Source organism: Rousettus aegyptiacus, unplaced genomic scaffold, assembly GCF_014176215.1.
Source record: "Rousettus aegyptiacus isolate mRouAeg1 unplaced genomic scaffold, mRouAeg1.p scaffold_m13_p_2, whole genome shotgun sequence".
Classification (NCBI taxonomy): domain Eukaryota; kingdom Metazoa; phylum Chordata; class Mammalia; order Chiroptera; family Pteropodidae; genus Rousettus; species Rousettus aegyptiacus.
Window position 1 is genome coordinate 92,664,031 of NW_023416295.1, and position 27,581 is coordinate 92,691,611.

The following is a 27,581-nucleotide window of genomic DNA, read 5'->3' on the forward strand; positions in this document are numbered from 1 at the left end:
TGTAAAACTTTGACCTTTGAAAGTTGTCTCTTAGGAATCATTTGAGTGGAAGACTCATTCCAGGATTCTAAGGTTGCCTGGACTCTGTATTTAATAATCTACATCTCCTCAGACAGAAATCTTGACTTAGAAACCTTTCAAAAGGTCCTCTGCTATTGATGAATATGAGAGGTGATTTTTAAATCATTTGTTGAAATGATAAACCATTTAAATATATTGCAGATCTATGAGGTGAACATGTGCTAGGTTTCTATCCAGCACTGACAATTAAGAGTCTTCTCTCTCTATTAGCAGCCACCAGCTTTTCTGTCATGCTATTGCAGGTGCTCCGCTATGACCCAGATGGGTTTGAAGGTTTCTTGGTAGTGGGGAGAATAGCCCTATTTGGGGGCTTTTGGGAATGATGATTATGAGACCATGAAACTTTTACAGAAATGTGAGCTTTCTCAAAAGGCGCTGTCTTTGCTCTGAAAGCAGCTATATTTTTCAGTGTCTCATCATTGGAGCTGGTCCCTGTGGTCTTCGCACAGCCATCGACTTATCCTTACTGGGAGCTAAGGTGGTCGTTATTGAGAAACGAGATGCCTTCTCCCGCAACAATGTCTTGCATCTCTGGCCATTCACCATACATGATCTACGAGGTCTGGGTGCCAAGAAGTTCTATGGCAAGTTTTGTGCTGGAGCCATTGACCATATTAGTAAGTAAAACCAGTTCTCCTGCAGGATCCTCCCCCTGTACCCTACCAACTTATTCAGTAAAAGAGGCAGATTATCTGAGGAATTCATACTCAACAGCCCAGTTTGTTCTGTTATCACTAATATCTTTTGTATAGAAAACACACTCTGCTTGGAGTCAAAATACCTACCGTGCAGTGGTTCTGTAGCCTAGGTTTCTGAACTACAGAAATTTAGCTTAGGGATTTCTAAGTTAGGTGTTGGACCGTTTCTCAGCACTTGGCCGTGGTGGGATGGGCAATGGGGCCAGGCTAGGAAACAGATGACCAGTGTGGGCCTTGACCCTCTAATGGTTCCTCATCCAGTGAAGGAAGCACAAGGCATGTAGCTCTTTGTGATGTGATATGAAAGATGCTCTACTAACATAAAAACAAAATGTTGTGGGGACATAATTCTAGGGAAACCACAGTTACAGAAGCAGACTCCTTCTTCTCTGACTGGCAAGTCAATGATGTAGTCCCTTTAGTTAGGCAACTCTCATGAGGTCTACAGCCTAGGAAGCTCTTGCTATATATACTCTTGTCATCTCCAAGCTCAGCTTGGGCCTGAGATCCTTCCTGTAGAGTAAATGCAAGTCAATGCAGTGATTTTGTTTTCATGACTGTGTATGTTCAGGAAAACAGTGTCTACGTTATGAAGTTGAAGTCTTGTTTATTGATCATCATTAATGATTCCAGGGAAGCCAATCAGGGAACTCTTGTTCTGAGCTCCTCTAGCTGTGCCCTGTAAATACATTTAACTACCAAACTTTTTGCTATGTGAAGTGGCCGTGTCAGTTTACCAAACACTTAGCACAGCTGCCACATTCCACTGGCAGAGGAGTTGTACTCTGCCCATCTGTCGGACTGTATGTATTGTATAAAGCATCTTGGAACCCTGTTGTCTGCAAATAAAAAATGTGTGTTAGCATGGGATTTAATGAGTCTGCACATGTGACTCAGAAGGGTGCGGGTTGTGGTAAGCTGGAAAAATAACTGAATGACTTAGAGGAGGATTTGCGTGTGTTCCTAGCAGATTAGTCACAGGCTGTAGGTAAGATTGATCTTAAGAGAGGACCAAGAGTTATTAATTCAGTGGATTTGTCTGCCTAATGTGTGGCAGAATTTGTCTTGGAGCTAAGGCAGTCCTACGTCAGAGACTAGAGTTTTAACTCAGTATACCTGGGGCCGCTTCCATGTCTGGCACCTAGTAGGTACTAACGGGGAACAGTAAATAAATAAATAAATCTCTCCGTGATAGTGGGCAAGATTTTCAGTCATTTTGAGTCTTAGTTTCTGCAGTTGTAGACCAGTGGTGGGAGGGGGAATGGTAAGAGGCTACTATGCTTGCATTGAGTTTTCCCCTTCCCACCTCATAAGAATGAGTGACGATCAGTGAGGTAATAAGATGAAGGAGAGATGCCGTGGGAATCTGAGGAAGTAATGCAGCCCCCTTTGGATCAAACTGGAAAGCACACCCATGGGTGCACATCTTCTGCCTCCTCTGGTAATTACCATGTGCTATAAAGATTGTAGATTCTGCTATATAATTATGGCTCTGACCGAATCAGAGGAAACAAGAGTCTCTTGTTGGCCACAATCTCATGTTGTCTCAGAGCTTTTGGCTGTTTTGAACACCTCGCCCAAGATGTAGGAGTGGCTTTGAAGAAAGAGCTGTGGAACAAAGCTTGGAAAATGTCTCCTATTACAGGAGCTGTGAGAATCTGAATAAACAGATGGACAGATGGGAACCTGAGCAGTGGCCACTGACTGGTACTCTCTTTAGCGTCCCCTCACTAGTGTAATCTCTTTGTTCACCTAGGTATCCGTCAGCTTCAATTAATTCTTCTGAAAGTTGCCTTGATCCTAGGCATTGAAATCCATGTCAATGTGGAATTCCAAGGACTTGTATACCCTCCTGAGGACCAAGAAAATGAACGTGAGTTGGATTGGACAAAGGAAGGAGGGATAAAAGGGCATCGAATGGGTGAGAAAAGATGAAATCAAGGCAGAAAAGTATAAGAGTCTGCAGGTTATTTTTAGAACTAGTTAAAAGTAGCTTCTCCATTTGTACAGCTGGTATCTTTTCAGAAACGTTTGACCTAATGAGGAAGCCTTTGACATAGTATTAGACATTTCAGGCACTTGTATTCATTATAGAAAATCATGTGGTGGGAACGTTTCTTTGTGAGCCTTTGTCAAAGCCTCTTTCTTTCTGTGGTTTATTCCCCATGCTTTTACATTTATTTTTGGCTTGAAGGCTGTTTACCTGAGTGTCTACAGATGTCGTAGATGTATGACGGTGGTATGGGTGATGATCTTCATTTTGACTTTGATCCACAGGGATTGGTTGGCGGGCGCTGGTGCACCCCAAAACACATCCTGTATCAGAATATGAATTTGAAGTGATCATTGGAGGAGATGGCCGTAGGAACACCTTAGAAGGTATTGGTCAATGCTCTTTGCCTGGTTTATAGCAGAGTGAAGGGTGACCTTCTCCAAAACCTGGGTGAGAGTTTGTGTCATCAGAGGCCACATTCCTAAGAATCTGCATATGTGTGTCACCTACTCTAATTGAATGGTAGGCCCTAGACTTCCCCTAGCCAACTGGTTCTTGGGTTACTTCTTACAGGGCACTCTTGTTAGGGTACTTAGAGACAAGCTGTCCTTTGACGAGTTTGTACTGCAGGATTAAACCTAAATTTATTAAATAGGTAGATTCCTTTTTTTTAATAGAATCCCTAGTACTGAGTAATATTCTGGTCAGTCAGATTTCAAATGGTTTGTTAGTATGTGGGAGACTTTGACTTCTTTCCTGGATTGTTATATACTTTGTTAGGTAAACACCTTATTTTTGGATAGAGAAGAGATGCCCTAAAATTTTCCCATTGATTCCTAACCCCTACATTCCCTAATGTTGTCATCAACACCCCCTCCTGTTTGAAGTGATCTGTCTTCCTCTCTAGCCAGCTGTAGCCACCTCTGAAAAATTTTTTCCCTCCAGGTTTTCGTCGGAAAGAATTTCGTGGCAAACTGGCCATTGCCATTACAGCAAACTTTATTAACCGAAATACAACAGCAGAAGCCAAAGTGGAAGAGATCAGTGGTGTGGCTTTTATATTCAACCAAAAATTTTTCCAGGAGCTTAGAGAAGCCACAGGTTAGTGTCGATGCCTTGAAAGCAATAAGGATAAAAATTTAAACAACCACTTGTGATTTTTCTCTTGGACGGTTTGGTGGGATGGCGGGTGGTCATTGATGTTACTGCTGCATTATTTACCCCTCTGCTCTTTTTTCACTGCCATGCTTTGCTCTGAGTATAGTGCTTTCCACATCACTGTCTCCAACTCTCTAGAGTTCTTTATCTTCATCGCAGGGACTGGACTACTCTGGGTTCAGTTTGTATTTTTTTGGTTGTTTTTAAGTGTTCATTCTGCCTTCTACTAACTCTTCTCAACACTATGGCTCTAAATGAGGGTGCTTAATGTAGTAAGCTGTTGGTTGGTAGTTCTCATGTTTGTTGAGAACCTGACTTCACGCATTGAGTGTGTGGTCTTCTTCATTAGTTCCAGTTTGGTCTTGAAGTAAACCATGTGCTAGATAGGAATGAGACTGTTAGATGATAGTTTTTGAATAGATTAACTTAGATGTTTGATGTAACAAATTCCAATTCTCTATTTTTTTTAGATTAATTGAATTAAAGAGTCAATAGTTCACTCTCTGCTTCCAGGCATCCAGTTGTCTCTTCTGTTATAGGAGAGTCCTCTAGTTACTTTGATGACTATAAAAGAAACTTAACCTGGTAACTAACCCAGACCACCTTACTAGAGGTTAATCTTTCTATTTCTTCCTGTCCTTATATTTCTGCTTACTACTGATCATTGTTCATAGGATAACTTAGAATGTCGAATGAATTATAGAGCAGCATAAGGAGAAACAAAGCTCCCCTCTTTTTATGAACTGAATGTGTAGGAAGTGAGACTCTGGGGTCAGATACCTTTTATATTCTCTTTCCCCTGCCTAGAATTTTCTGACCTTGGTCTTTGTGGACCCACACACAATCTTTCTGGCTTCCCTAATATACCTTCATCTCAGTAAACCCTCCTACGCGCACTTTTGTTTTCTGGTTGCAGGTATTGATTTGGAGAACATTGTCTACTACAAAGATGACACACACTATTTTGTTATGACGGCCAAAAAGCAGAGCCTGCTGGACAAAGGGGTGATACTGCATGTGAGTGATGGACTTCTTTCAAACCTCTTTTTATGTTTTAATGGTTAATATGATCACCAATAGAAAGGATTTTATTGTCTGATGAGTTTTATATGCAAGGGAATGAAAATGAACCCCTAACTCATCTCTTGGTAACATGTACTCTAATGTTTTTTAGTTAAACTTAAAAAAAAATTATTATAGAAATTTTGAAATATGAATAAAAGTAGAGAGAATTGTATAATGAACCCCCCTGTGACCATTATCTAGCTTTTAACAATTATCAACATATGGCCAATATTGTTTCACTGGTACTCAACCCATTTCCTACTCCTGTCATTGGATTATTCCAAAGCAAATCTCAGATATTTTTTCATGAATAAATAATTAAGTTTAATTTTAGATTATTTGGTTTGTGGTTCTAGAGAATTCCATATATGACCAATTATTGGTTGATTAAAAGGCCATCTTTTGAGAAGGGGTCCTAGATGGAAGGGAGTTTAACCAAGAAGCAATAATTGGTATTTATGAGAGCCTGAGAATGGTTCTGGTTTTACTGAAGATGTGCCTGTCAGAGGTCCAGGAAACACTGACTGGGTCAGGGTGTATTTAGACCTCTGAATAACCTAACAAATAGGGCTTCTTGTCCATCTTTAGCCAGGTCCAGCTCAGCATTTTTTTTCTAGGTGACTAATTGTATGATGTTCTCTGAGATGATGATCTGAATATGAAATCGGAAAACTAGAGGGTAGAAGGTTCCTTAAGGGGAGGGTTCCTAAGGAGAATTTCTTAAATCTCATTTGGTCTGAAGAATTACTGTCCCCAGATGATAAGATGGTGAGAAGAGGCACCAGATGTGCTGATTCAGGCCTGCACAGTTCCCACCAGACTCATAGCTGAATTTCAGGGCATCCTTTGTCTCTGCAGGTTGATAATGAGTCCAGTCACTTTAGTCTGAATCACATCCACTGTAGCCTTATCTGAGAGTAGTACTGGGGGCACGCTCATGAGCGTGTATCTGCAGGACAATCCCCTTTCCACTCATTACCTTGTATTCGTTTTGCAGCCTTGTGGCCTTTTATGTCTATAAAGAGAAACAAGACCCAGCAGTGTGTGTGTGTAGCCCTTTCTCCCAAGAGCACAAGCAAGATGTGTTTAGTTGGATTCTTTATCAAAAAGAAATAGCCAGTGAGCCTGATGGTATGCCTTGGGACTGAGTTAAGACTACCATCTTAGGTAGGACTGTGGTTATCAGTTGAAAATATGTAGGAACAGTCTGGAATGCCAGGATTTACTTTTCCTTTTTATTTATTTATTTTTTCAGAAGGCAAGGGCCATGCCTTACATGTGCGTTGCTAAATACTAAATCCATTGTGGCCACTTAATGTTGAGCAAACACTGTTTTGAGGACCAACTTGAGTATTTGTATTCTGGCTTTTAACATCTTGTAGTGGTAGCTGAAAGTACGATCAGGGACACTTGGAAACCATAAGCCCCACTTTAGGAGAACAAAGGCTTGGTGCTTATGCTAGGAACCTCTAAAACAGAAGAATCAAGTTCTTCACTCTTTTATATGGAAAGCCCCTTTTCTCTCATTATTATTTTTTCGTTTATGGGGTTCTATGGAGCCTTTCAGAATCTTACTATTTTTAAAACTTCTGTTCCATTTTGAATATATTTCTTCCCAGTCTCCTGGACTGCTATTGCTTCCACCTCCACTTCTTTTTGGCACTGAAGCTTTGGGTTCTTCCTTTGGGTTTGTTGAGTTATGCAAGTCCGAGTGTTTCACGAGGTCTCAGTTGCCAAAAGTTATTTGCTATCCAAAAGATAATGATTGCCGATAACAACATCAACTATAAAATGCTTTCTTTCAGTTTACCATCTACTATCCCATAAATTATTTAACTTACTATTCAGAGCAACTCTGTGAGGTAGGTTGGACTGGATCAAAGAAGTAGTGACTTGCTCCAAGTAAATGGGAAAGCCAAGACTGTGTTTTTTAGGCAGCAAAGCGTGTGCTCTTTTCAAAATAGCCTCCCCCCCCCTTTTTTAAATTTGTGTAAGAGTTATTTTAGAATATGAAATCAATTTAGGGGGAAGGGAAAGGCCGTGATAAACTTGGTCGTGTCTGTTCTGTGTAGTGTGGCTCTGGCTAGCTAGGCTTGTACCTGGGCTTTTTCATCGAGCCTCTTCCCTTTCTGGAGATAGGACTATGCTGATACAGAGCTCTTGCTTTCCCGGGAGAATGTGGATCAAGAGGCTCTGCTGAACTATGCCAGGGAGGCAGCAGACTTCTCCACCCAACAGCAACTGCCATCTCTGGATTTTGCCATCAATCATTATGGGCAACCTGATGTGGCCATGTTTGACTTCACTTGTATGTACGCCTCCGAGAACGCCGCCTTGGTGCGGGAGCAGAATGGACATCAGTTACTAGTGGCTCTGGTTGGGGACAGCCTCCTAGAGGTGAGTGTTAAGGATGGCAGCACTTAGTAGTAATTGGGAACAAATCTGGGCACCCGAGTTGCGGAGTGTCTTAACAATGTTGTACAGCATAAGTGAACTTCCTCTAGGCGTTATATCAGGAAGTAGGGAATGATTGCAGGCCACGGGGATCCCAGACTTGCTAAGTTAAGGATGGAGGTGCCGTAACTTTTGTGACTTTCCCCTCTACCACTTTGCGAAGCAGAGAAGTCCAGTATCTGAACAGTTACCAAAAACTTTTAACAGCAAATGCTTTCTTAGTTCTTTAGTATAGTTTTCCTCTTTTAGAAAATAATTTGTTTTAATTCTTTGTTTTACATCTCCTTGATAGCCTTTTTGGCCAATGGGAACAGGAATTGCCCGGGGCTTTCTAGCTGCTATGGACTCTGCCTGGATGGTGCGAAGTTGGTCTCTAGGAACAAGCCCTTTGGAAGTCCTGGCAGAGAGGTAATGGGAAGTAGCCAGGGGTCCTTTTTGTGACGAGTCATTTCATTTGCTCTTCAGGCAGAGCATAGGTTCTTTTTTTCTCTCCATTTCTTAATTAAAGATGTGTTCATATTTAAGAGAGGAAAGTCAAGAGATTTATTCAAAATATCATAGAAACTTAAAGATTATCTAATCTTAAGTGCTCTTTTTTTTTTATATCCCTTTTCAATTAAATTTATTGCTGATGGATGATATCTAAATCTTTGTATACCATCAAAGGATGGTATCTGATTCCTTTATGACCCACATAGAAACAAATGCATAAAAAACAGTACATTGTCCTTAAACTAGCAAGACTTATACTAATGAAATCAGTGTGGTAATAAGGGACAAACTAAGAGAAGAAATTAAAAGTGACTTTGAATTCAAAGGAAAACACCGAACTGCTTACAAACATTTCTCAAACTTTCAATTGTCAGATATTTTGAAGCAGATTATTGCAAATGAGTTAAGAATCCTAGGATTTGCTTTCTGATAAAGAACAAATGCCTTGACCAGAAAAACTAGATAAACAGGATTTCCTGGATGAAATTGTCAGTTGATATCCTTTTAAATCTGTTACTTACTTTTAAATGTTACTTAAGGTACCCTGGATAAATGTGGTGGGAAGTTCTTTTTTCATTTGTGATTTTCTTAAAAAGTAAATATTAGCATACTTTAAAAAACAAAACAGAACTGTAAATTGGTTGCCTTTTAAATTAGCATCAGGCTTTTTATCCCTGCCCACAGCAATGTACCTGCTATTCTTGTTGGCGCTTAACCAGGCCAGTGTCTGTAGAATCATTGAGCTGGTGAGAATGGGAAATAAGAGCTGATATGGGACTGGAGGAAACCAGTCAAGGATGAGGATTTTTCATATCCTTCAGATAATTTGGGGACTATCAAAAAATAAAAATATTCTCAAAGGAGAAGGAGATGTTCATGGTACTTGTCACTGTTCTGAGTACCTTGCTGTATGTTATTACAGAGAAAGCATTTATAGATTGCTGCCTCAGACCACCCCTGAGAATGTGAGTAAAAACTTCAGTCAATACAGCATAGACCCTGTCACCAGATATCCCAATATTAACGTCAACTTCCTCCGACCAAGCCAGGTAAGAGCCTTCTAGTCAGTGATCTGCATCTATATCCTTTCTGGGATTGATCAGACCTCTGAAATATTAAAATGTGTCTATTAATACAAAACATGTACACAACACTTCTTTCAAGTAGATCCAAGTAGATGTCTCTCTGAATTGGCTGAAGGAGGTACTATTTTCCAGTTGTTGAAGACTTGTCAAGAAGATCAAACGTGACAAAAATGATGGATCCAGGACTTGTCAAGAAGATCAAACGTGACAAAAATGATGGATCCAGGACTTTATCCCATGCTTCTAATTCAAATTGCATGTCGTAGGGAAAGAGCACTTGTTTCCTAGTCAAGAAATGTGACTTCCACTTGCATTATCACTACAAGTCACTTAACTTGTGTCTTGAACAGGTCATTTCACTTTCTCTGAACCTCAGTTTCTTCTTCTATAAAATGAAGGTAATCATCCCTGCTACCTACAGACAGGATCACTCTCTAAGACACTCTACAAGTAAAAAAATATTGTTGATCATTTTCTTGTACTGAGTTATTTCTCGGGCTGTCTAAAGCTTTATTAGTATATTGAGAATGACATTTTACAAAGCATAGTCATCCCAAAGAGCCCACCAGTTTTTAGGAAGCAGCCCATTCAACATATTTGCCTGTGTTCTAATGTAATTTTTTATTCACTTTCTACCCAAAGTTGACACCTTTAGGCCTTCTGTATTTGCATGTGATAAGTTCATAAGGTATTCCCGAAACCAGCTGTTAGTTGCATTAGTGGTCCAACATACCAACAACACAAGTGCGTATGAGTACCAAACAACATAAAATGAAGCTTTATTCATAAAAGGCAAATATCCATTATCAGTAAAATTAATAAATTAATTGTAGAATATTAAAGACTGAACTATTGCTACATTCCACAACATGGATGAATCTCAGAGACATTAAAAATGTGTAAAAGAAACCACTCACGAAAGCATATGTACTGTATAATTTCATTTACATAGAGTTCAAACAACAAGCAAAACTAATCCTTGGTGATAGAAATCAGAATAGTGGTCACCTTTGGGAACAAGATACTGACTTTAAGGCTGAGAACGTTCTAAACTGTGATCTCGATAGTAGTTATTTGGGTACATTCATTTATAAAAATGGATTGAACTTTATTGTCAATAAAAAAGTAAACTTTTTTAAAAAGGTCCAACAAAGACTATCAGAGGAACTTCTGTGGCTGAGTAGCTAATTTTTAGTATAAATTCTTATAGTTAATATGTATTTGTTTTTATGTAACCCTACCACATTCCAGAAAGGATTTAAAGGTTATCATCATAACTTCTATCTAAACTTTGTCCAACCTGCTTTCCCAGCCTTTCATTTCAGTCATTCTGCTCTTAGGTGAGAATTGTTACTTGGTGTTTGATTTTCCTTCTTTATGACTTTTTAACTTTCTTCCAGGTGCGCCATTTATATGATACTGGAGAAACAAAAGATATTCATTTGGAAATGGAGAACCTGGTAAATTCCCGAACTACTCCAAAGTTGACACGCAATGGTGAGTTCTGGTGATGGCTTTTTGAGATGCAGGTAACCTATTTAGAGAAGTCTTAATTATTCACTGAGCTGTTAGTGTGTACAATACCATGTAAGCCAGACATGATTTTGCCCCCCAAAGGACATTTGGTAGTGTCTGGAGACATTTTTGATTGTCATGACTGGGGGAGGGTGCTACTGGCATGCAGGGATGCTGCTAAGCCTCCTACAGTGCACAAGTCAGCTCCTAGCCAAAAGTAACCAATAATGTTGACGTTGAGAAACCAGATACAGATGCTATTGAGAGAGAAGAAGAAAGAGGGAATGAGAACATGTGGGCACACACATGCCAGCTAGGTTTTGGAAGAAGACTTTATGGAAGAAGCAGTAGCATTTTAGCTGAGTATTATGATATTGCTAGGATGCAGTGATAAAGAAAAAAGCCATTCCATATTCTTGGGGTATGGAAGGGCCCCTAAAGATTTGTTTTAAAGGAGTATGACATGAGTGTATCTGTACATGTAAGATGGGAGGAAGAAGGGGAAGCCATTGCAATAGTCAAGCTAACAGTTGTAAAGGCCTAAATCTGGTATTGATGTTGAGGATGGAGAAGAAAGAAGACAAAGACAGTGGAACATAATTAGAAGAACTTTGACTTTGGGGCCAGGCACCACTGGGTCCCAGCAGAGATTTGCCATTTGTGAAGTGACTGGGCTTGAAAAGGTTATCTAGCATCTCCGAACTTTGGTTCCTTGTCTGTGAAATGGGAGTAACAAACACCTACCTCGTATTATGGTCATGAAGATTCTGTGACATGCATAGCTTATCTATCACGACACTTGGCATATACTGGATGGTCAAAATGGTAGCCATTTTGTCATTGCCATGATTAATTATGTGTGAGAGAGAATATTAAGGAGGCAGGGTCCATGGGCATTGGCAGTTTGGTTGCACTATGGGGTCAAGAGTTAGTTGTGGATGGTGCTGCCATCAGTCTGAACAAGGAAATGGGAAGGCACGAAGGTTTGAATTCTGTTTTGGACATTTTGATTTTGACATGCTATTGGGATATCCAGGCGGATGTGACAGCCATCAGGCGTTGGAAGCGTTTCGTCCTTATCCACTGGGTGTCATCTTGAAAGCAGAGAGTATGTTATTGTTCACTGTTATCTTAGAGCTTGGAATATTGAAGTCACCCAACACATACTGGATCGAAAGACTTAAACAGAATTTTTATATGTGATTTTTATCTCATCATGTTCACAAATCACTATATGATTTAGTATAAGTTTACATATTTTCAGCTCTATATAGTAAAGAACAGACTTTCTTGGACGCAAGAGTTTACAGATTCTTCTAAATGCTCCATATCAGAGCTCTTCTAATACAATTAAGAAAAACAGATTTTTTTAAAAGGCTCTTTATGTTTTGGACAACATGTGAACTGGGAAACATTCAAGTGTATGTGTTTACATATTCACCCAAGATTTAATCATTTATAATACAGAGCGCCAAGCTTGGCCTGAGGAATTATTCTGGTCTAGGGTCCTTGGCCTTGCCAGTGTAGACCTGCAGCTTCTGCACTTGGCAAATTGCTCGTACCTTGGAAAGTGTAAGAGCAAGGCTTCATGTACTATTGGTTTATTTTAATATGCTGCTAGATAGAATGGAACCTTTTCTACTTTAATCCTTCCAGTGTTAACTTTGAAGGGTAGGAGCTTCCTCAGCCAGCTAGTTGCCTAGCAACTCTCCAGGGAAATAGAACTGTGGCCAGTGAGGCAACAGCTCAGTAGATGGCGCTTTCCCATCTCAGGCAGCATTCAGGAGTGCTGCAAGGACAAAGGGCAGGAGCAGGAGTAGGTCCAGACCACCCCCACCGTGAGTTATCATTCCGTTGGGAGGATGGCCACTGACCTCAGAGTCTGGGTAAATTGGTAGCTTCTCATCTACCTAAAATTGCACTGAAAACCAGTAACAACTATGTTATCCCTACCTTCAGTAATTTTTCAAACTGGGTATGTATACTACAAAGAGTATCTCATATTAATCCTCTAGGTGACCACACTTCCGTTAATAATTATTTTGTTGTTTTAGAGTCTGTAGCTCGTTCAAGCAAACTGCTGGGTTGGTGCCAAAGGCAAACAGATGGCTACGCAGGGGTCAATGTGACAGATCTCACTATGTCTTGGAAAAGTGGCCTGGCCCTGTGCGCGATCATCCATAGATACCGCCCTGATCTGATGTGAGTCATGACCAAACGTTGTGTTTCATTTTATATTCCCTAAGGAGCTCAGAGAACCCTACTATCAAGTAGCCAAATTTTGTTCTTTTTTCCTAGAATGAGAATAGTAAAATGAGAATAGTAAGATTCTCTAGAAAGCAGTGATTAATTTTGATTTCGTTATATTTAAAACTCTGAATATCAAGCATTATATAGATAAGCCAGAAATGATTAGCTGAGTTTTTAAAATCAGCATTCTGAAGGTCAAAAGCTCGTTTTAGCACCCACCTGGGGCCTGTTAACTTCACACAAAGGAAAACTGTTTATTGGCTGCAGGTTGAATTCTTTCAGCCAACTCTCTCTCAAATGCATTGGTCATAAGGAAAACCTGGCCAGAACATTTGTCTGGCTGAAGGCAGATGTCACTACCAACATAACAGAAAACAATGAATACTTACCCAATTTATGATAGTTAATTGGTATTATCTCTTTGTTAAGACTCCACTTTCTGCAAATATACTCTGTCAAGCCTACAAAACTTAGGTTGCCTCACTCACCTATACCAGTAACATCTCTTTTGGTCATTCTTTACTCACCTAAGTGCAGAATCAGTACAATAGGATGACCCCAGGTCAACTGCAGTGACCAGTGCTCTCAAATTTCTCCCTTGGGCATTTCTTACTGTGGAGCCCAACAAGAATATTTGGAAAGAGAAGCAGAACATGTTGAATTATTTTGGCTGCTTGTCCTTTTATCACTAGGTCCACTTAAGGGCCCAATTTTTGTGGGTTTGTTTTGTTTTAATGATCACTTAAGGAATGCTAAAAGACTGTTCCTGTTTATATTAGGTTATAAGTTAATGAGGCAAGAGCTGTCAAAACAGCCTTGCATAGTGTGGTTTAGGAATGGGGATTTCTGATTGGCCTGGCTAAAGGTAAGTGACCCCCATGTTCCTTTCCCTCAGTTCATGCTTAGTTGGTGAAAAATAAGTGACAGTAGCGTCAGCTCACCCCACCAAAAAAAGGGGCTGGGAATGATGAGAGAGCAGCTTGAGAAAGATTGTGAGAATGGCATAGAACGGCTTTAGAAGAAGGGCCAGGTGACTCATTTCTATTCCCAAGGAAAGGCAGGGGAAAAAAAGGATGAAGGCAGAAGTAACTGAAGAGAACCTGGCAGGTGAGGTGGAGGGGTGAGTGTGGAGCAAGGGAACCACAGCCCTGTTAGAATGGACTGAAGGCTGCCTGGAGAAGGTCTAGGAGATTTTCTGGTAACAATGCAAAGCAGTACGTAGGTATTGGTACTGTTTAGACTATAGTGACTTCATTCAGGATGAGGCCTCCTTACTCTACAGAGAGAGGAAATTTAAACAAATGAAAAACTGCTGTGGAGTCAGTAGTTAAAGTAAGGCCTGTCCAGTTAATCTTAAATCACCTAAAAAAGAATGCTCTCAGTCTTTGCTTGATTGAATAACAAGAAACTTGAAACACAGTGGTAAATGTTTGTTAATCTAAATACTTGGGAAAACTAAAGAAATTTAGGAATCGAAAAATCTTTTGAGGAAAGTTTTGGAATTTCCTTTCCAAGTAGAAGGCTGAGCAAGATTTATCAGAGCTAATTTAGTACATCAACAGCTTGTGATGTCCGAAGGATACTGTGGGTAGTAGTCCCAGGCCTTTAGAAGCAGTCTGACCCAAATAGGACTTTTATCATTATTGAACATTAGCTTAATACGTACAGGTTACACCCAAGATGCAAGAGAATATATATTAAAGGTAGTTCCTGACCTTGAACTTAAATTTCAGTAAGAAATTTATGTTCTTAGAAAAATGAGGGTAGTTTTTTTTTTAACTTTCCTCCTCTTTTTTTCCTTAATGGGTAGATCTTTAATCATTCTTTCTTCTTGAGGGTGATTTGCATTTCAGTTTTGCCCTCAGATTTCAGTGAGGCACTGCCCACAGGATTTTAGCTGAATGACCAAGAAAAGATGGTGACTCTATGATACTGTTTTCTGGTGTGGGGGCAAGCACCCATCTTGATATGTTTTCTTCATCCTATTTCTCAGAGATTTTGATTCTTTGGATGAGCAAAATGTGGAGAAGAATAACCAACTGGCCTTTGATATTGCTGAGAAGGAACTGGGCATTTCTCCCATCATGACAGGCAAAGAGATGGCCTCGGTCGGGGAGCCTGACAAGCTGTCCATGGTGATGTACCTGACCCAGTTCTACGAGATGTTCAAGGACTCACTCCCTTCCAGCGGTAAGGGCTGCGGCTGCTGGTGTTTCTTTCTTTCTAACTGTGTCCTTCATCAGTACCCCCAAAAGCAAGTCGTGCTTACTCTTTTTTTACTGGTCAGCTATCAGGGTAAGTCCCTGGAACTTTGCCCCATTATTTTTCCCTTCTCTATTGTTGTGTTCTCAAACACTCATTGTTTCTCAAATCTTTCTCACTATCTATAAATGTGCAAAAATTATTCCTATCCAAAATGTTTTCCTTAACTCCACCACCTTCTCATACCCTTTCTCACAGAACCAGCCTTTTTGGAAAAGTGGTTTATGCACTACTTCCTCACTGCCTGAACTTTGTAACACTTTGCAATCAGGCTTTGGTCATTACTGCTCTGCCAGATTGTTTTCCACAGTCATTTAGAATCACCAAATCCACGTTCTTCAGTTGTTTCTCATCTCTTTTGCACTTGGCTTTTTTGCATTATTCAGTGCTATGGAATGATGTCTTTTTTCTTGAAAGACCCTTCTCCTTGGCTTCTGTGAACTTGCACTGGACTGGCCTCATTCTCTTTTTTCTATAACTGTTCCTTCTCTGGGTTCTCTTTCTTTCCTACCTTTTAACATTTTCCAAAAATCTTTCCTTGACTCTCAGCCTGTCAATGTGCTACCAAAAAAAAAAAAAAAATGTTTCTCTTGGAGTAAATAAAGCGTAATGCTTAAGAGTGTTAACCATGGTGCCCAGCCTGGGTTTATGTCCCAGTACTTCCACCTGTTCAACCTTAAGTTAGTTACTCAATCTTCCTGTGCCTCAGTTTCCCAATCTGTAAGTTGGAGAATATATATATATATATATATATATAAAATTAGATTATGATATGCTAAGAAGAATGTCAAATGGAAGCACATAATAAATGTTAATATAGTGTTAGTTTCAATTATTATTTTTAAAATGAATATCGTTACTAATAAAACATTGGCATCCACAGTTTGTGATTCTTCAGTGTCTTACAGCCTATGTACTCTCATAAATGTCCGTGGCTTTTTTTTTTATTAGATATACAGTTTTAACTACAGAAATCCATAACTCTACATTAGTATTATACATTCAGGGAGAGCTCCCCTTAGTGTGCAGCTATGTGCATGGCGTCTGCATACACCAGAACCAATGACTTGAAGCTGCACGACCTCCCTCGTGTTCTCTGCTCTGAAATTTTCTTATCATAAGAATGAGGGCTTCATCACTCCTCTGTAACTAACAATCACAGATGGATTTCAACTTTCGAAAGGCAAAAGCAGTAGTTTTTGTGACTGAATTGGATTGGGAAAGAGTTGGTGTTATTTACGTGGATGGAAAAGAGAAGGCTCAAATCCAAACTAAGTAGGCATTTTCTTTGTGAAATTTCCTTCTCGGTTCCTCATGCTTTTTTCAGAGCACATGAACCTTTAAAGCTTTGTGAGGTTCCAGGAGACATCTGCAAGGAGTGTAGTTCTGGTCACTACATTGAGGCCTCTTCCAACACTGTCCTTGAACATTACTTTCTGTTCACAGATGCCTTGGACCTGAATGCTGAGGAGAAAGTAGTCTTGATAGCCAGCACCAAATCCCCCATCTCCTTCCTAAGCAAACTTGGGCAGACCATCTCTCGGAAGCGTTCTCCCAAGGTGAATAGAAGAGTGGTTTTTTTTCCTTAACCAGCTGCAAACCTAATGGCAAGGTGTAGTAACTAGAATAATGCAGTCTCTCTCCTCTCTTGGTATAGGATAAAAAAGAAAAGGACTTGGATGGTGCTGGAAAAAGGAGAAAAACCAGTCAATCGGAAGAGGTGAGAATTCTCTGAGATTTGCTAGAAGATTATACTGAATTGCTCTTTTTGTCCGAAATCTTTAATTTCCTAATTAGTTTTCTTAGATCTTTTCATATTCATCTTTTATGAGAATTTTTGTGGGCAGATGCTTTTGCCTTTGTTTAATTTTTTGGAGAGCAGCCAAGGGAACAAACACACATGTGCACCAGGACTTTCCTGTCTCTTTGGAATCACACATCTGGCAAAGGGCAATGGCTCTCTTGGGATATGACACCACCAACAAAAGTCTGAGTACCTTTTTATACTCCATCCTGAGATTAGAACTTTGAAGAGTTGTTGAGCTCAACCTAAGTCAGAAATACCAGCCACTATGTCAGGCCCTGGCTGTACTTTTTCTTTGAAGGAAGGGCATTTGGGGGCTTCTCTAACAGAGGCTGGTTTGGGGGGTATCAATATTCATTAGGAGGAAGTGCCCCGGGGCTGCAGAGGAGGAAGGCCCACGCTGGTGAGCACTCTGACGGACAGGAGGATGGATGTGGCTCTTGGCAACCAGAACAAAGTGAAATACATGGCAACCCAGCTGCTGGCCAAATTCGAAGAGAACGCACCCCCACAGTCCACTGGCCTGAGGAGACAGGTAAACCCCATCTTACATCTTGCTCATCCACATTTGGTCTGGCCACATAGGAAGGAAGGAGCTTTTCAGTTAAATGAGACACGGAGTATGTCACAGACCCAAGGACTCATGGGCTCTAGATTGGTGTCTGCGTTTCCCTTGTGTGAGTGTGGCAGATGAGCATTTCAGAGGCTCCTCGTGTCTTCTGCACTGCTTTATACTCACCATTCATGTCTGAGGTATCTGCGACAAAAATAAGCAGAGGAATTTTAAATTTTATATCTTTTTACCTATTCATATGTATATGTTCACATTTAAATTATAAAAGAAGTACACACGTATTGCGAAAAGTGCTGAGAAGTATAATAAAGGTAATTAAGACACCTCTAATTCTATTAATATTTTGTTACAGTTCTTTTCAGTCTTTTTTTAGTGTATTCTTGCTTTTGTAGTTGAGGCCATTCTTAATATCACTTTTCTATTCTGCCCTTTTCATATAACTTTGGTTATATTCCCATGTTGCTCAAAAATTTTTGCAAGCATCTTCCAGTGTGTGTGTGTATATACCATGCTTTTCTTAACTCTTCCTCTATTATTGGATGTTTCAGTTGTTTCTCACCTTTCATGATAAACTACAGAGGTAATAAACATTCTTGTTATAAAGCTTCATTTGTGTGTTGCAGATAATTTTCCCAGGCTATCTTCATTTTAAAGATTCTTCATGGATGCTAACTTGCTTGCATCCTAAGTCATGCCTCAGAGTGCTAAATAGGAGTCTTTGAAGCTATGTCCTTGTTTGATCTCATTTCTCCTCTTGTATGTCTAAAAGTCACTAAGACTTCTTGCAAGAGGAGGTGCTGAGATTTCGGAATTCTCACTGAAAGTTTCTTGTAAAACTTCCTGATGGCCTAAAAGCGAGTCCAGAAGAAAGGGAGTCCATCCTCTGCATTCTTTTTCTCCCTCTTTGTCTTCTCCATATGCATCAGTCATTGTTCCTATGGACAGGGTGAGAGGGGGCACTGACTTACTGACTTTGCTTGAATTTGGCCATAATTAACTTCTCACATCTAGTCTTTGATTATGGTTCACAGAGAAGATGATAATATTGTTGGCAAACATTTGAGGTTGCCTGGCAGCTCCTACAGCCTCAGGTCCTACCCACTTCAGGAAGGCTAGAATGCCCTCCATTACAGAAAGTTCTCTTTGAGATGGTTGCTTTCATTTTGAGTGGAAAGAATTAACACTTTAGGCTCAGCGCATTGAGCTGAGGAAAAGAATGATGAGAATTACAGCTTCTGTTTTATTTTTTTGTTATTGTTTGCATTTGCTTTTGGTTTGGGGGATGGAGTAGTTCGTCACCTTTATAAGTATAACTTTCTAAGAATTAATTTTATGGCTCCACTGCCACCACTCCAGTTCACAGATTTGTGTCTGTCCTCCATGAGTACCTTTTTTATGTCTTCTACCTTAATGTATTTTATTTTCTTTTGTCTCCATGTCCTTTCCCCCATCCATACCCAACCTGTGTGTCACAGCCAATACAAGAACGTGGGGTCAGCCAGCCGTCCTGCTGCCTACCTGAGCAGGGTTGCCCTGCTCCCACCCCCCAGTGGAAACAGGTAAAGGAAACGCCCAGGAACCAGAATGGGTGCTGCCTCCCTGGGCCTTCCCACCCTGCTCCTCCTCCTAAGCCAGCCAAGGTTGAGGCCTGTGCTTTAGAACCCTAGCTCACAAAGGCAGGACATCTCTGTGCTCATTTGAGTTGTGACTCTAAGGAAAAGTTTTAACGAACAATACTGATTTATTGCATGATTTGTTTAACTCCTTGGGATTTGAGAAACCAGTTAGAAGGGTGGGCTTTTAATTTGGTGTTGAACTAACTAAAGCTGTGTGATAAATCGTTCAGGTACCCTAGTCTTTGGGATTATACTGTTACAACCTTTGTCTCAAGTTGACTTTTTGCTGACACACGTCCTCATGACCATTGGAGAGAGAACCCTGAATTCAGCAAGCCTGAGAATTGGCAGTGGAGCCTTTCGTGTTAAGTAGGAAAATGTTATCCAGGAAATCATCTCGAACTATTATTTCTGTTTGTTTCAGACCCTAGATATAGATGATCATGGGTATTTTCTTGATGTTTTGTCTACATTTAATTTTGGAAATTGTCACTAAAGTAGTTATAGGATCTCCTGGAAAGCTGCTTCTCCTAAGCAATACAGAATGGGACAGGAAGAGGGGGAATGGCACCTGGTTAGGAAACCATCAGAGGGACTGAAGGCCTCTTCTGTACTTCGCCCACTTCACGCTGACAGCTTCCTACTCTAACGAGTGCAGCTGGACTCGCTGTCACATGGTTTGGTATCATTTAAGGCTAAGACTCTTAGCCAAGAGAGCTGACCCTCAATTTCCTTTTGTGCCATAGAGTGACAGCAGTTGCTCGGAGGTGCTGGCAAGTTTTGGGTTTTATTTGAATTATATTCAAGGCAAAATGTTCCTTTATAACCTTTCTTTTAATAATATGCCACATCAAAGGCGAAGCCCATGAGGCTGAGATGGAAGCTTGGGAACAATGTCCAAACTCATAACAGAAGCCAAGCTGCCTCTTTCTCTGTGAGGGGCGGGGGGGGGGGGGGGGTTGGTCACTAGAAATTCACTTCCATTTTATTTTCTTACTCTTTTCCTTTAAGTCTAGGTGGAAGGTATATTTTGAAAGGTAATCTTTAGTTGAGTATCTGCTCATAGGGAAAGTCAACTCTAAACTAAGGTTCCCCCAAACTATATTCTTACGATACTTACAAAGGTACCCTAAGATAGGAAGAACAAAGAGGAAGGGAGGTCAGTTGTAATACATGTAGGTGAGTGAACAGATGACTCAGTGGCATGTGCCTGGACAGCCATGGGTAGGCTTGCCTCTGGGAAGTCTTAGGAGCAGAAAGTGCGACCCGAGGACCCTGGCCTAGCCAAGGAGGCCTCTGTCCTCATGAAGACTGCCACATCAGCCCCTCGCCTGATTAGGCTGTACTGAAGGGGTGTCAGGAGCTTAGTGTTTGTGGGCCTGCTTGTCTTTCTCCTGTTTATGAAGCATCTGCTCACCTCCTACCTTGTGTGAGGTGCTACATGGGAGATGTACAGCTTGGCTTGTCACCTGGATAATACATGACCATAGTCAATGAAGTAGAATACTCTAGGCTACGCAGGCAGCAGAATAGAGCCATTAAATTCAAACCTGAGTTTTATGGAGTGGGCACTGAGATGACAGAAATAGTAGCTGGGTAGATAAATGAAAAACTATGAGCAGTGAAAATCCTGTCAGATGGTTATATGCTTCATGTTGTATAGAGTTGGGAATTGTAAATTTACTTGGCTGTGAAAGAACTATCAGTCACAGTTCTTACATCCATGTGAAATGCATTATCTTCGCATATAATTTTTTCTCATCACTAAAGCAGGGATGGTTTCATTAATCTTGGCCTTGTAAATTTGTCTCCTAAAAGATAGAACATTGGAGGGCAATGCCAGATGCTATAGAACCGTAGGGATAGAGGGGCTCCAGTGGTGCATCAGGGCCTGCTTCTGACTCATCTTGACTGCTGGCCCCCTTTATCTCCCTTTAGGAATGAGGGGCTGACTGGCGGCACCTTATCATGACTCACTTTGTGTTTCTCCTGAAGTAGTTCAGATCAAGGCAGGAGGGTGTGGCAAGCACAACAGTGATGGCTGAGTTGGCGCCAGGACCAGTTTTAACTTAGGTCATAGTATGAAGAGGAAGTGAATAACACCACTGCTTGCCAGTGTCTTCTCTTTTTTACTTTCCTGTGTAAACACTTTGACTCTTCCCTCCCCACCCTTTTGCCTTTTGATCTCAGAAGTGCATCCTGCAGGCAAGCGGCACATTATCCAGCCTTCGTTTGGAAGTAGGTTGTCATGTGAGGTGGGAGCAGACAGGGAAGCTGCTTCCCTAACCCCGCAACTTCTAGAACTGTTTCTCCTCCCAGGCTTTACCTGCCCCACATGGCCATCCGGGCACGAGGAAGTGAGGATTCCTCTGACTAGGAATATGCGATTGTTTCCTAAGTACTGCAGGGCTCTTTAAACCATAGACAGACTTGCAAGGAAGGGATTGCAGTGGAGATGGGCAGGATGGGGCGGCAATCCATGGACATAGGTGTGGTGTTCCGGTGGTGAAGATGTTGAATTTTTCTATCCTATTTCCTCTACTTTCTTGTATTTCCTTGGTAGTTTTCTAGAACTTTTTGAGTGCTGAGTTAGGGGACTGAGCAGAGGGATGCAATGGCAGAGTGTTCTCATAGGTAGCCCTGAGGGAGAGTGCTGCTCTGCTGCTGTTGGGTATACAGGTGGTGAGCCATTGGGAGAGTCTCCACGTCCCCTTCGCGATGGCGGCCTGTGTGTCCTTTCTCTCTCTACTTATAACCAAGCCCATTTCTTCTGTCTCCCAACTTCTCTGATATAACCAACTGAGCAGAATCCCCTAATCCCTGGCATTTTGCAAGTACTACACTGCAAGTGTGACCCCAAAACCAGCTGCATCTAACTAATAAATAATAAACAGTGCAAGTCCAATCTAGAGGCCAGCAACGGGCTGCGACATGCCACCTTCCCTGACCGTACAGTGGCTTGCTGTTGAGGATGGGGGCAGGAAAGGGGGCCTCTGGGATACTTTTGGCAAATGCCCCTTGGTCCTTCTAGAACCAGCCTAAATGTGGCCATTGTTTTACCAGTGTTCTCTCTGTTTGTGTCTATTGGTGTAAAAGCGACGGGAAAAGGAGCGTTCTCGGACCTGCCCCAAAAAAGTGATCACACTCTCTCCTCCCCCTGCTCCACCTCCCTGTCGGGTGCGTGGCGGCCAGCAGGTGACCTTCTCTGCATGCTCTATTGTCCTGTTTATGTCTTCCTGCCTGCCTGTGTAGATGGCTGGGGTAGAGACCAAATCAGGATTCTCTCTTTTCAATGATCACTAAAATATAGACCATTTGTAGCAGAAGAAACCTTTATTGCTACAAATGAGCAAATTCCTAATTGGATCTCAGGATCATGCATATTACATTCAAACCCTGTGCTTTAATCTAGTCATAGGAATACAACTGTACAATCACAAACTAGGTTGAGAGGTCCAAAAGCCCTGGAGAGCAACATATTTTTATGTATCCTCATTTAAAGCAGCCATTTTTACCTTGCTGCCCAAGGAGGTTGAGTTCAGATGAACTTTTGGATGCTTTTCATAGGACTTCACTATGAGTTTGCTTCCTTCTGATTTTGAGAGTCCTGCCTCTTACTTATCCAACTTCTGCCAGCAAATACCAACCCTTCCCATCCACCCCACTCACACTCCAGGCAGATCATTCGAAAACAAACATGTTAATGAGGACAGCAAGCGTACATTTTTGACCAGCACGCACACGCACACACACACACAAAACATTCATAGAATGACTTTGTTGTTGACCTTTGTAGTCTATCCCTATAAAATACTAATTTTAAAGGTAGGATCTACATACAGGCATTTCTTCACTAAGGTGGTCTATTTAAAAAGTGAATCCTTATAATATGTCTGATTTTTAAAGGCTCAGCCTGTGCTCCTAGGTCTAAGGACTGAGCCACAGTAGGTGTAGTACTACCCTATGCCTTGTCTCTTCATAAGGGCTAACATTTAGAAGCATTTTATTGTGGCCCAGGTACTATAGGTTCTTTTCAAGTGTGATCTTAATCAATTCTCACAATAACCATACGAATTGGATACTGTTATCATCTCCATTTCACAGATGAGGGGACTGAGGCATAGGGTAGGGAGGTAACTTATACAAAGTCATACAGATGGATCCAGGAACTGAATCTTAGTGATATGGTTCTGGAGCCTAAGCTTTGGCCTCATCCTGCCTGTGGAGACAGTATGCTCATGGGCTCTGGACAAGAGTAGCCACAGTGGTAGCTTTGGGTCTGTTTCCACTAGTATAAGGCCATAAGGTGAATCCTCAGTTATCCAAAGACTGATAAGAGTAGCTTTTCCTGTTCCTATGATTATGATTGTTGTGTTAGTGGTTTCCTCAGGTCAACAGATATCATGTGCCCATCTTATAGATTCCCACAATTCCAAACAGATATCCCTGTTTACTGAAAACATTTCCAGTCTTTGTGCACTGCTCCCTTTAGTAAATTATGCTTTTGTCCCATGTTCCTAAGTAGGGACCACTTACCACCCTACAGTTCCCTCTGGACTGTTGTAATGGTCATATATTCAGCTAGTTTCCATATCCCCACCTTTCCTTTCCAATATCTTGTGGAAAGCTTCACCCTTCTAACCCACTGCTCCTTTTAAACCTCCTTCTTAATGCCTTTAATCTTGTGCTACATTTGAAAGAAATATGTTCGTTCCACCTTTGTACTAACTGTAGTTCTTTATCTGTGTAATTGACCTCATTAGAGGCCAGGTGGGCAGAATGCCTTTGCAAGAAGTTGTCCTTGGGTCATGGGATTTGATATAGATGGGATTGTGGTTCCTTGGGGTAGGGCTCAGTAGGGGACAGGGGATTTGTATTGAAATGAACTCTTAAATTTCTGGTACTGTCACTTAGTAGGTCCAAATAGAGCATTTAGATGGAGCTTAAATTTCTACTTTGTTGCCAACAGACATACAGGGATCTTGATGCTGACAGCCGTGGCAAGCAGAGTTCCCACCATGAGAGGGTAAAAGAGCATGAGTAGTGGCATGGGATGCTGAGAGCCACACAGATGGGGCACGCTGCGGTTGGGTGGGGAACAGAGGGAAAGTGGGGATGGTCTCCTCTCCTCTTGCTTTTTGCACACTCTTGTCACCCAGCCAAGAGCCAGAATTCTTTTTGCTAACAGTGCTGACCTTGGAAGTAGTATTCACGGTAGAGCATTCATCTATCCAGAGCAGATACGGATCCTGAGAGTCTGTGTTGTTATAAAAAGTCTAATGACTTCCATGTCTGCCACCTTTCCCATTCTAAAATATGTGCCAATGTGGAATAGCATTTAATTATCAGGTATAACTTCATAGGGCAAGGGTCTAGATCAATAAGCAGGTCGCATTTGCTTAGCTCTTTTGAAAGTGAGAGACCTTGAGGTAGAAATACTGAGAGAGCCAAAGCTCTTACCACTGTGGGGATTTCTCAAGTACAAAGAGGATGGAGAAGGAAGGTATGGCAAGATGGGAGCGCATATGAAATGCTTTAGCTAGTCTTCTCTGAAAAACTGAAGGGGCTAATTACGGATGATACCTGGCCATTGTATAATTTGATAAATAGCTGAGATACCCATTTTTAAAAGCCTGCTTATTTTATGCAAGTTTTTTGGTTGTTATTGTTACCCTTAAAGATGACTCATGAGTGGGTATATATGTGCACCTAGACTGAAAAATCGTCTCTAGCTGCTAATTTCACATGGGTCTTTTGAAAAAATTTTACCTTCTCTTTGGCCTTTGCTCTCTGAGAAATGCATTTATGGCTCAGCAGTAAGTCCAGTTACTTCTCTGATCCATTGGGAAGCTAGTCACAGGGTTATCTTCTTGTGCCATCACCAAGCTAGAAGCAGGCAATCTGTGCTGCCAAGGGCACATGGGAGCAGTGAGAGGAGACCAACCTAAGGTGCAGGGTAGGGTCCTTTTCAGCTCCTCACCTGGCCCAGTGCTGCTTTTGTTCACTCTTGGGGCCGCTTCCTCCCATGAGCTCTGTGTGTGCTCAGCTTCTGTCTTCCTTCTCCCCAGGCTGTATTCCTCTCAGAAAGAAAACTAGGTATTTTCACAGAGAGGCAATGCCTTGCATTTTGTGGAATACATATTTAATGAGGCCCTGATGATTTTTACTGAAACAGTATCTAAACGAAAAAGAATGGAGGGAAGTATGTTGAATAAAAGGAGAGGTTGGCAAGAAGAAACTATTAGACATCTAGGACTGCAGTGCACAAGAGGGAAGATAGCAGTAAAATTTGCAGGGAGTTCTTTCACTTTCCCAAAGGACTAGTTTCCAGATTCTTCAGTGCAGGGTTCCTGTCTAGATGCTTTTAAGGGTCACTCTTATGTTATTTTGCAATACTTTCCACTATCCCATAATCATACCTGAGTACTCTACTCACCTGCTCTCTGCCTCACCATCTCCCGCACTCCTCCCCACCCTATTAGCTTCCACTGCTCTTCTATCCCTGGGGGCACTCAGTCTTCTCTCTTGTTTCTTTCTGGTGCGCACTCCTCTATGGAGATCTCCCCTAGGACTCCCTCGGGCCTGTAAGTGTTGAGCTAAGGGCCCTTAAGCCAGCTGAGCACCTGTAGCAGAGGCTGGTGACACTTCACATCGTCACCGCTCATAGCTATGAAGTTAGTGTGGACTAATGTAGGGGGTATAGTGGATCTACTTGGAGCAGGAGGGGCAGAGGGTTTCTCCTTACCATAACAGTACTTCTTCCCTCCACCCTGCAAGTCCTTCACCCTGAACTTGGTAGGAAAACTAAGCAGTTATTGTTTGCAAAAGCCCTGTGTCACTTTCTCACTCTCTAGGGACTGTATGGGCCCGTTACTGAGGAAGACCCTGGCCCACTTTTGTGCATATGCTGCATGCAGTCTGCAGAGGACTTGGGGCCTCAAGACTTTTCTCCTGATCATTGCTAGGATTTGGCTGGCTCCTTGGTGAACAGAGTGTCTCTGAGCAATAGCAATTGGACGAGGAAAATCCACATTCTTAGCCTTTCTGTAGAAGCTTCACTTTTGATTTGCTGTCTCTATTATTCACTATTTTTAAGCCTAGTGGAGTGAGAAGGTAATGGAACCTCTTTCCTGCCCAGGAGAAATCTCAGCCCAGGGCAGTGAGGAGCTCCGCAGAGCAAAGAGTATATGTGTGAGCATCACCTCTGCATTCTGCTGCCTCATGGCTGGCAGCGTTATCCATGCAGAGCAGATGAGGTATGATAAGAGCACCAGACAAGGGAAGACAGGCTTTCAGAATGCTCATAGGTATGATGACCGTATTCAAGTGTGAGCATCCCTAGAAGCAGGTGGGAAGGACAAGCTAAAAGCTACATGCAAGCCTTGAATGAGACATTCATGCTTCTGGATACTAAGAGTATTTCTTTACTACATTTCTTATTTAGTTAATGGTCTAAAGTAAAAGAATCTAAAACTGCCAAAATCCTTATTCCTAGTCAGTGTGTAACTTTTAATTCTTTCTCCATCTTGTATTTTATAGCCAGAGCCTGAACCTTCTCGTCGATTTTTTGTAGACCAGTGGGAGCTTTCTCTTAGTCTCCGCTCCTCCAGCCACCCCGCCTCTCCCTCCTCTGACTCCCTCCGACAGGTAGCAGGCCCAGAACTGGGCAAAGCTGTGTTTCCTCTTCAGCCTCTGCTCGCTTCACCTACACAAATGCCATCTAGCCCCAGGGATTTTGCAGAATTCTTTACTTTGGCCTATCTCCTGTAGGAAGTCAGTGTGTGTGTGTGTGCGCGCGCGCACACGTGCGTGTGTCCCCATCTGTGTGAGGGCTGTAAGCATACACTTGAGAGGCTGCTGGCTTTTGTTGCATCAAATTCTGTTGCAGTAAACCCATTTTCATTATATTTCAACTAAATAATAATAAACATATTTTAGCCATTATCTTTTTAAACTCCAGATGTCTTTATGTTAATACGTGTTACAAAGTATGAACCATGGTATAAACAAATGAACCCGACCATTTTTTTACAGTGGATCTGATCCAGCTATAGAGTAGTTTATAGAGATAAGAGGGTCTTTTTGACCTTCCTGTTTGTTTCCTGTTCTTGAGCTAGTAGCAAACTATGGATGGAGTATGTGTGTGGAAACATGTGTATGTGTTCTGGCAATAGTATAAATCCAACGATTGCTACATTGCGACTATTTCTTCAGAGTGGGGGGAAAAAGAAACCATCTGCTTTTCAGTCCAGAAACTAATAGAACTTCTCTTTGGGGGATGCTTGTCAATATTATCACATCACTGAGAACTGAATGTGACAAATGCCTTTGCACGCAGGCAGTCCTGGGCTATAATTGCTGATTACAGATGTAATGAGGATGCCAATTTCTGGTGGGAGAGAAGGGCTTGAAACAGTGAGGACCCAAGGTTTGCTCAGAGTCCCAGCCTCATATTTGACATCTGGTCCATGCTCTCACTTATCTAGTGCACAATGACAGAAGTAAAATTTTCTGCTTCCTCGGCGTGAGCTATT

General features: G+C 41.5%; 1 protein-coding gene across 15 annotated transcripts in view; it reads left to right on the top strand.

Moving 5' to 3' along the window:
* The window catches only part of MICAL3 (microtubule associated monooxygenase, calponin and LIM domain containing 3), a 187,029-nt gene that overhangs the window by 75,923 nt on the left and 83,525 nt on the right, over positions 1 to 27,581 (top strand). For 9 of the 15 annotated variants that reach the window (XM_016125587.2, XM_036237106.1, XM_036237110.1 and 6 more), the window contains exons 3-20: positions 491 to 698; positions 2,536 to 2,652; positions 3,057 to 3,158; positions 3,718 to 3,873; positions 4,847 to 4,947; positions 7,135 to 7,392; positions 7,742 to 7,857; positions 8,864 to 8,990; positions 10,427 to 10,523; positions 12,596 to 12,743; positions 14,785 to 14,981; positions 16,500 to 16,612; positions 16,711 to 16,773; positions 17,219 to 17,392; positions 18,907 to 18,990; positions 22,144 to 22,242; positions 24,017 to 24,073; positions 26,587 to 26,694. In XM_016125587.2, the coding sequence (XP_015981073.2) occupies positions 491 to 698; positions 2,536 to 2,652; positions 3,057 to 3,158; positions 3,718 to 3,873; positions 4,847 to 4,947; positions 7,135 to 7,392; positions 7,742 to 7,857; positions 8,864 to 8,990; positions 10,427 to 10,523; positions 12,596 to 12,743; positions 14,785 to 14,981; positions 16,500 to 16,612; positions 16,711 to 16,773; positions 17,219 to 17,392; positions 18,907 to 18,990; positions 22,144 to 22,242; positions 24,017 to 24,073; positions 26,587 to 26,694 (2,325 nt within the window). The remainder of the gene's footprint in view (positions 1 to 490; positions 699 to 2,535; positions 2,653 to 3,056; positions 3,159 to 3,717; positions 3,874 to 4,846; positions 4,948 to 7,134; positions 7,393 to 7,741; positions 7,858 to 8,863; positions 8,991 to 10,426; positions 10,524 to 12,595; positions 12,744 to 14,784; positions 14,982 to 16,499; positions 16,613 to 16,710; positions 16,774 to 17,218; positions 17,393 to 18,906; positions 18,991 to 22,143; positions 22,243 to 24,016; positions 24,074 to 26,586; positions 26,695 to 27,581) is intronic. The other 6 variants (XM_036237117.1, XM_016125577.2, XM_036237109.1 and 3 more) reach the window with 5 other exon arrangements.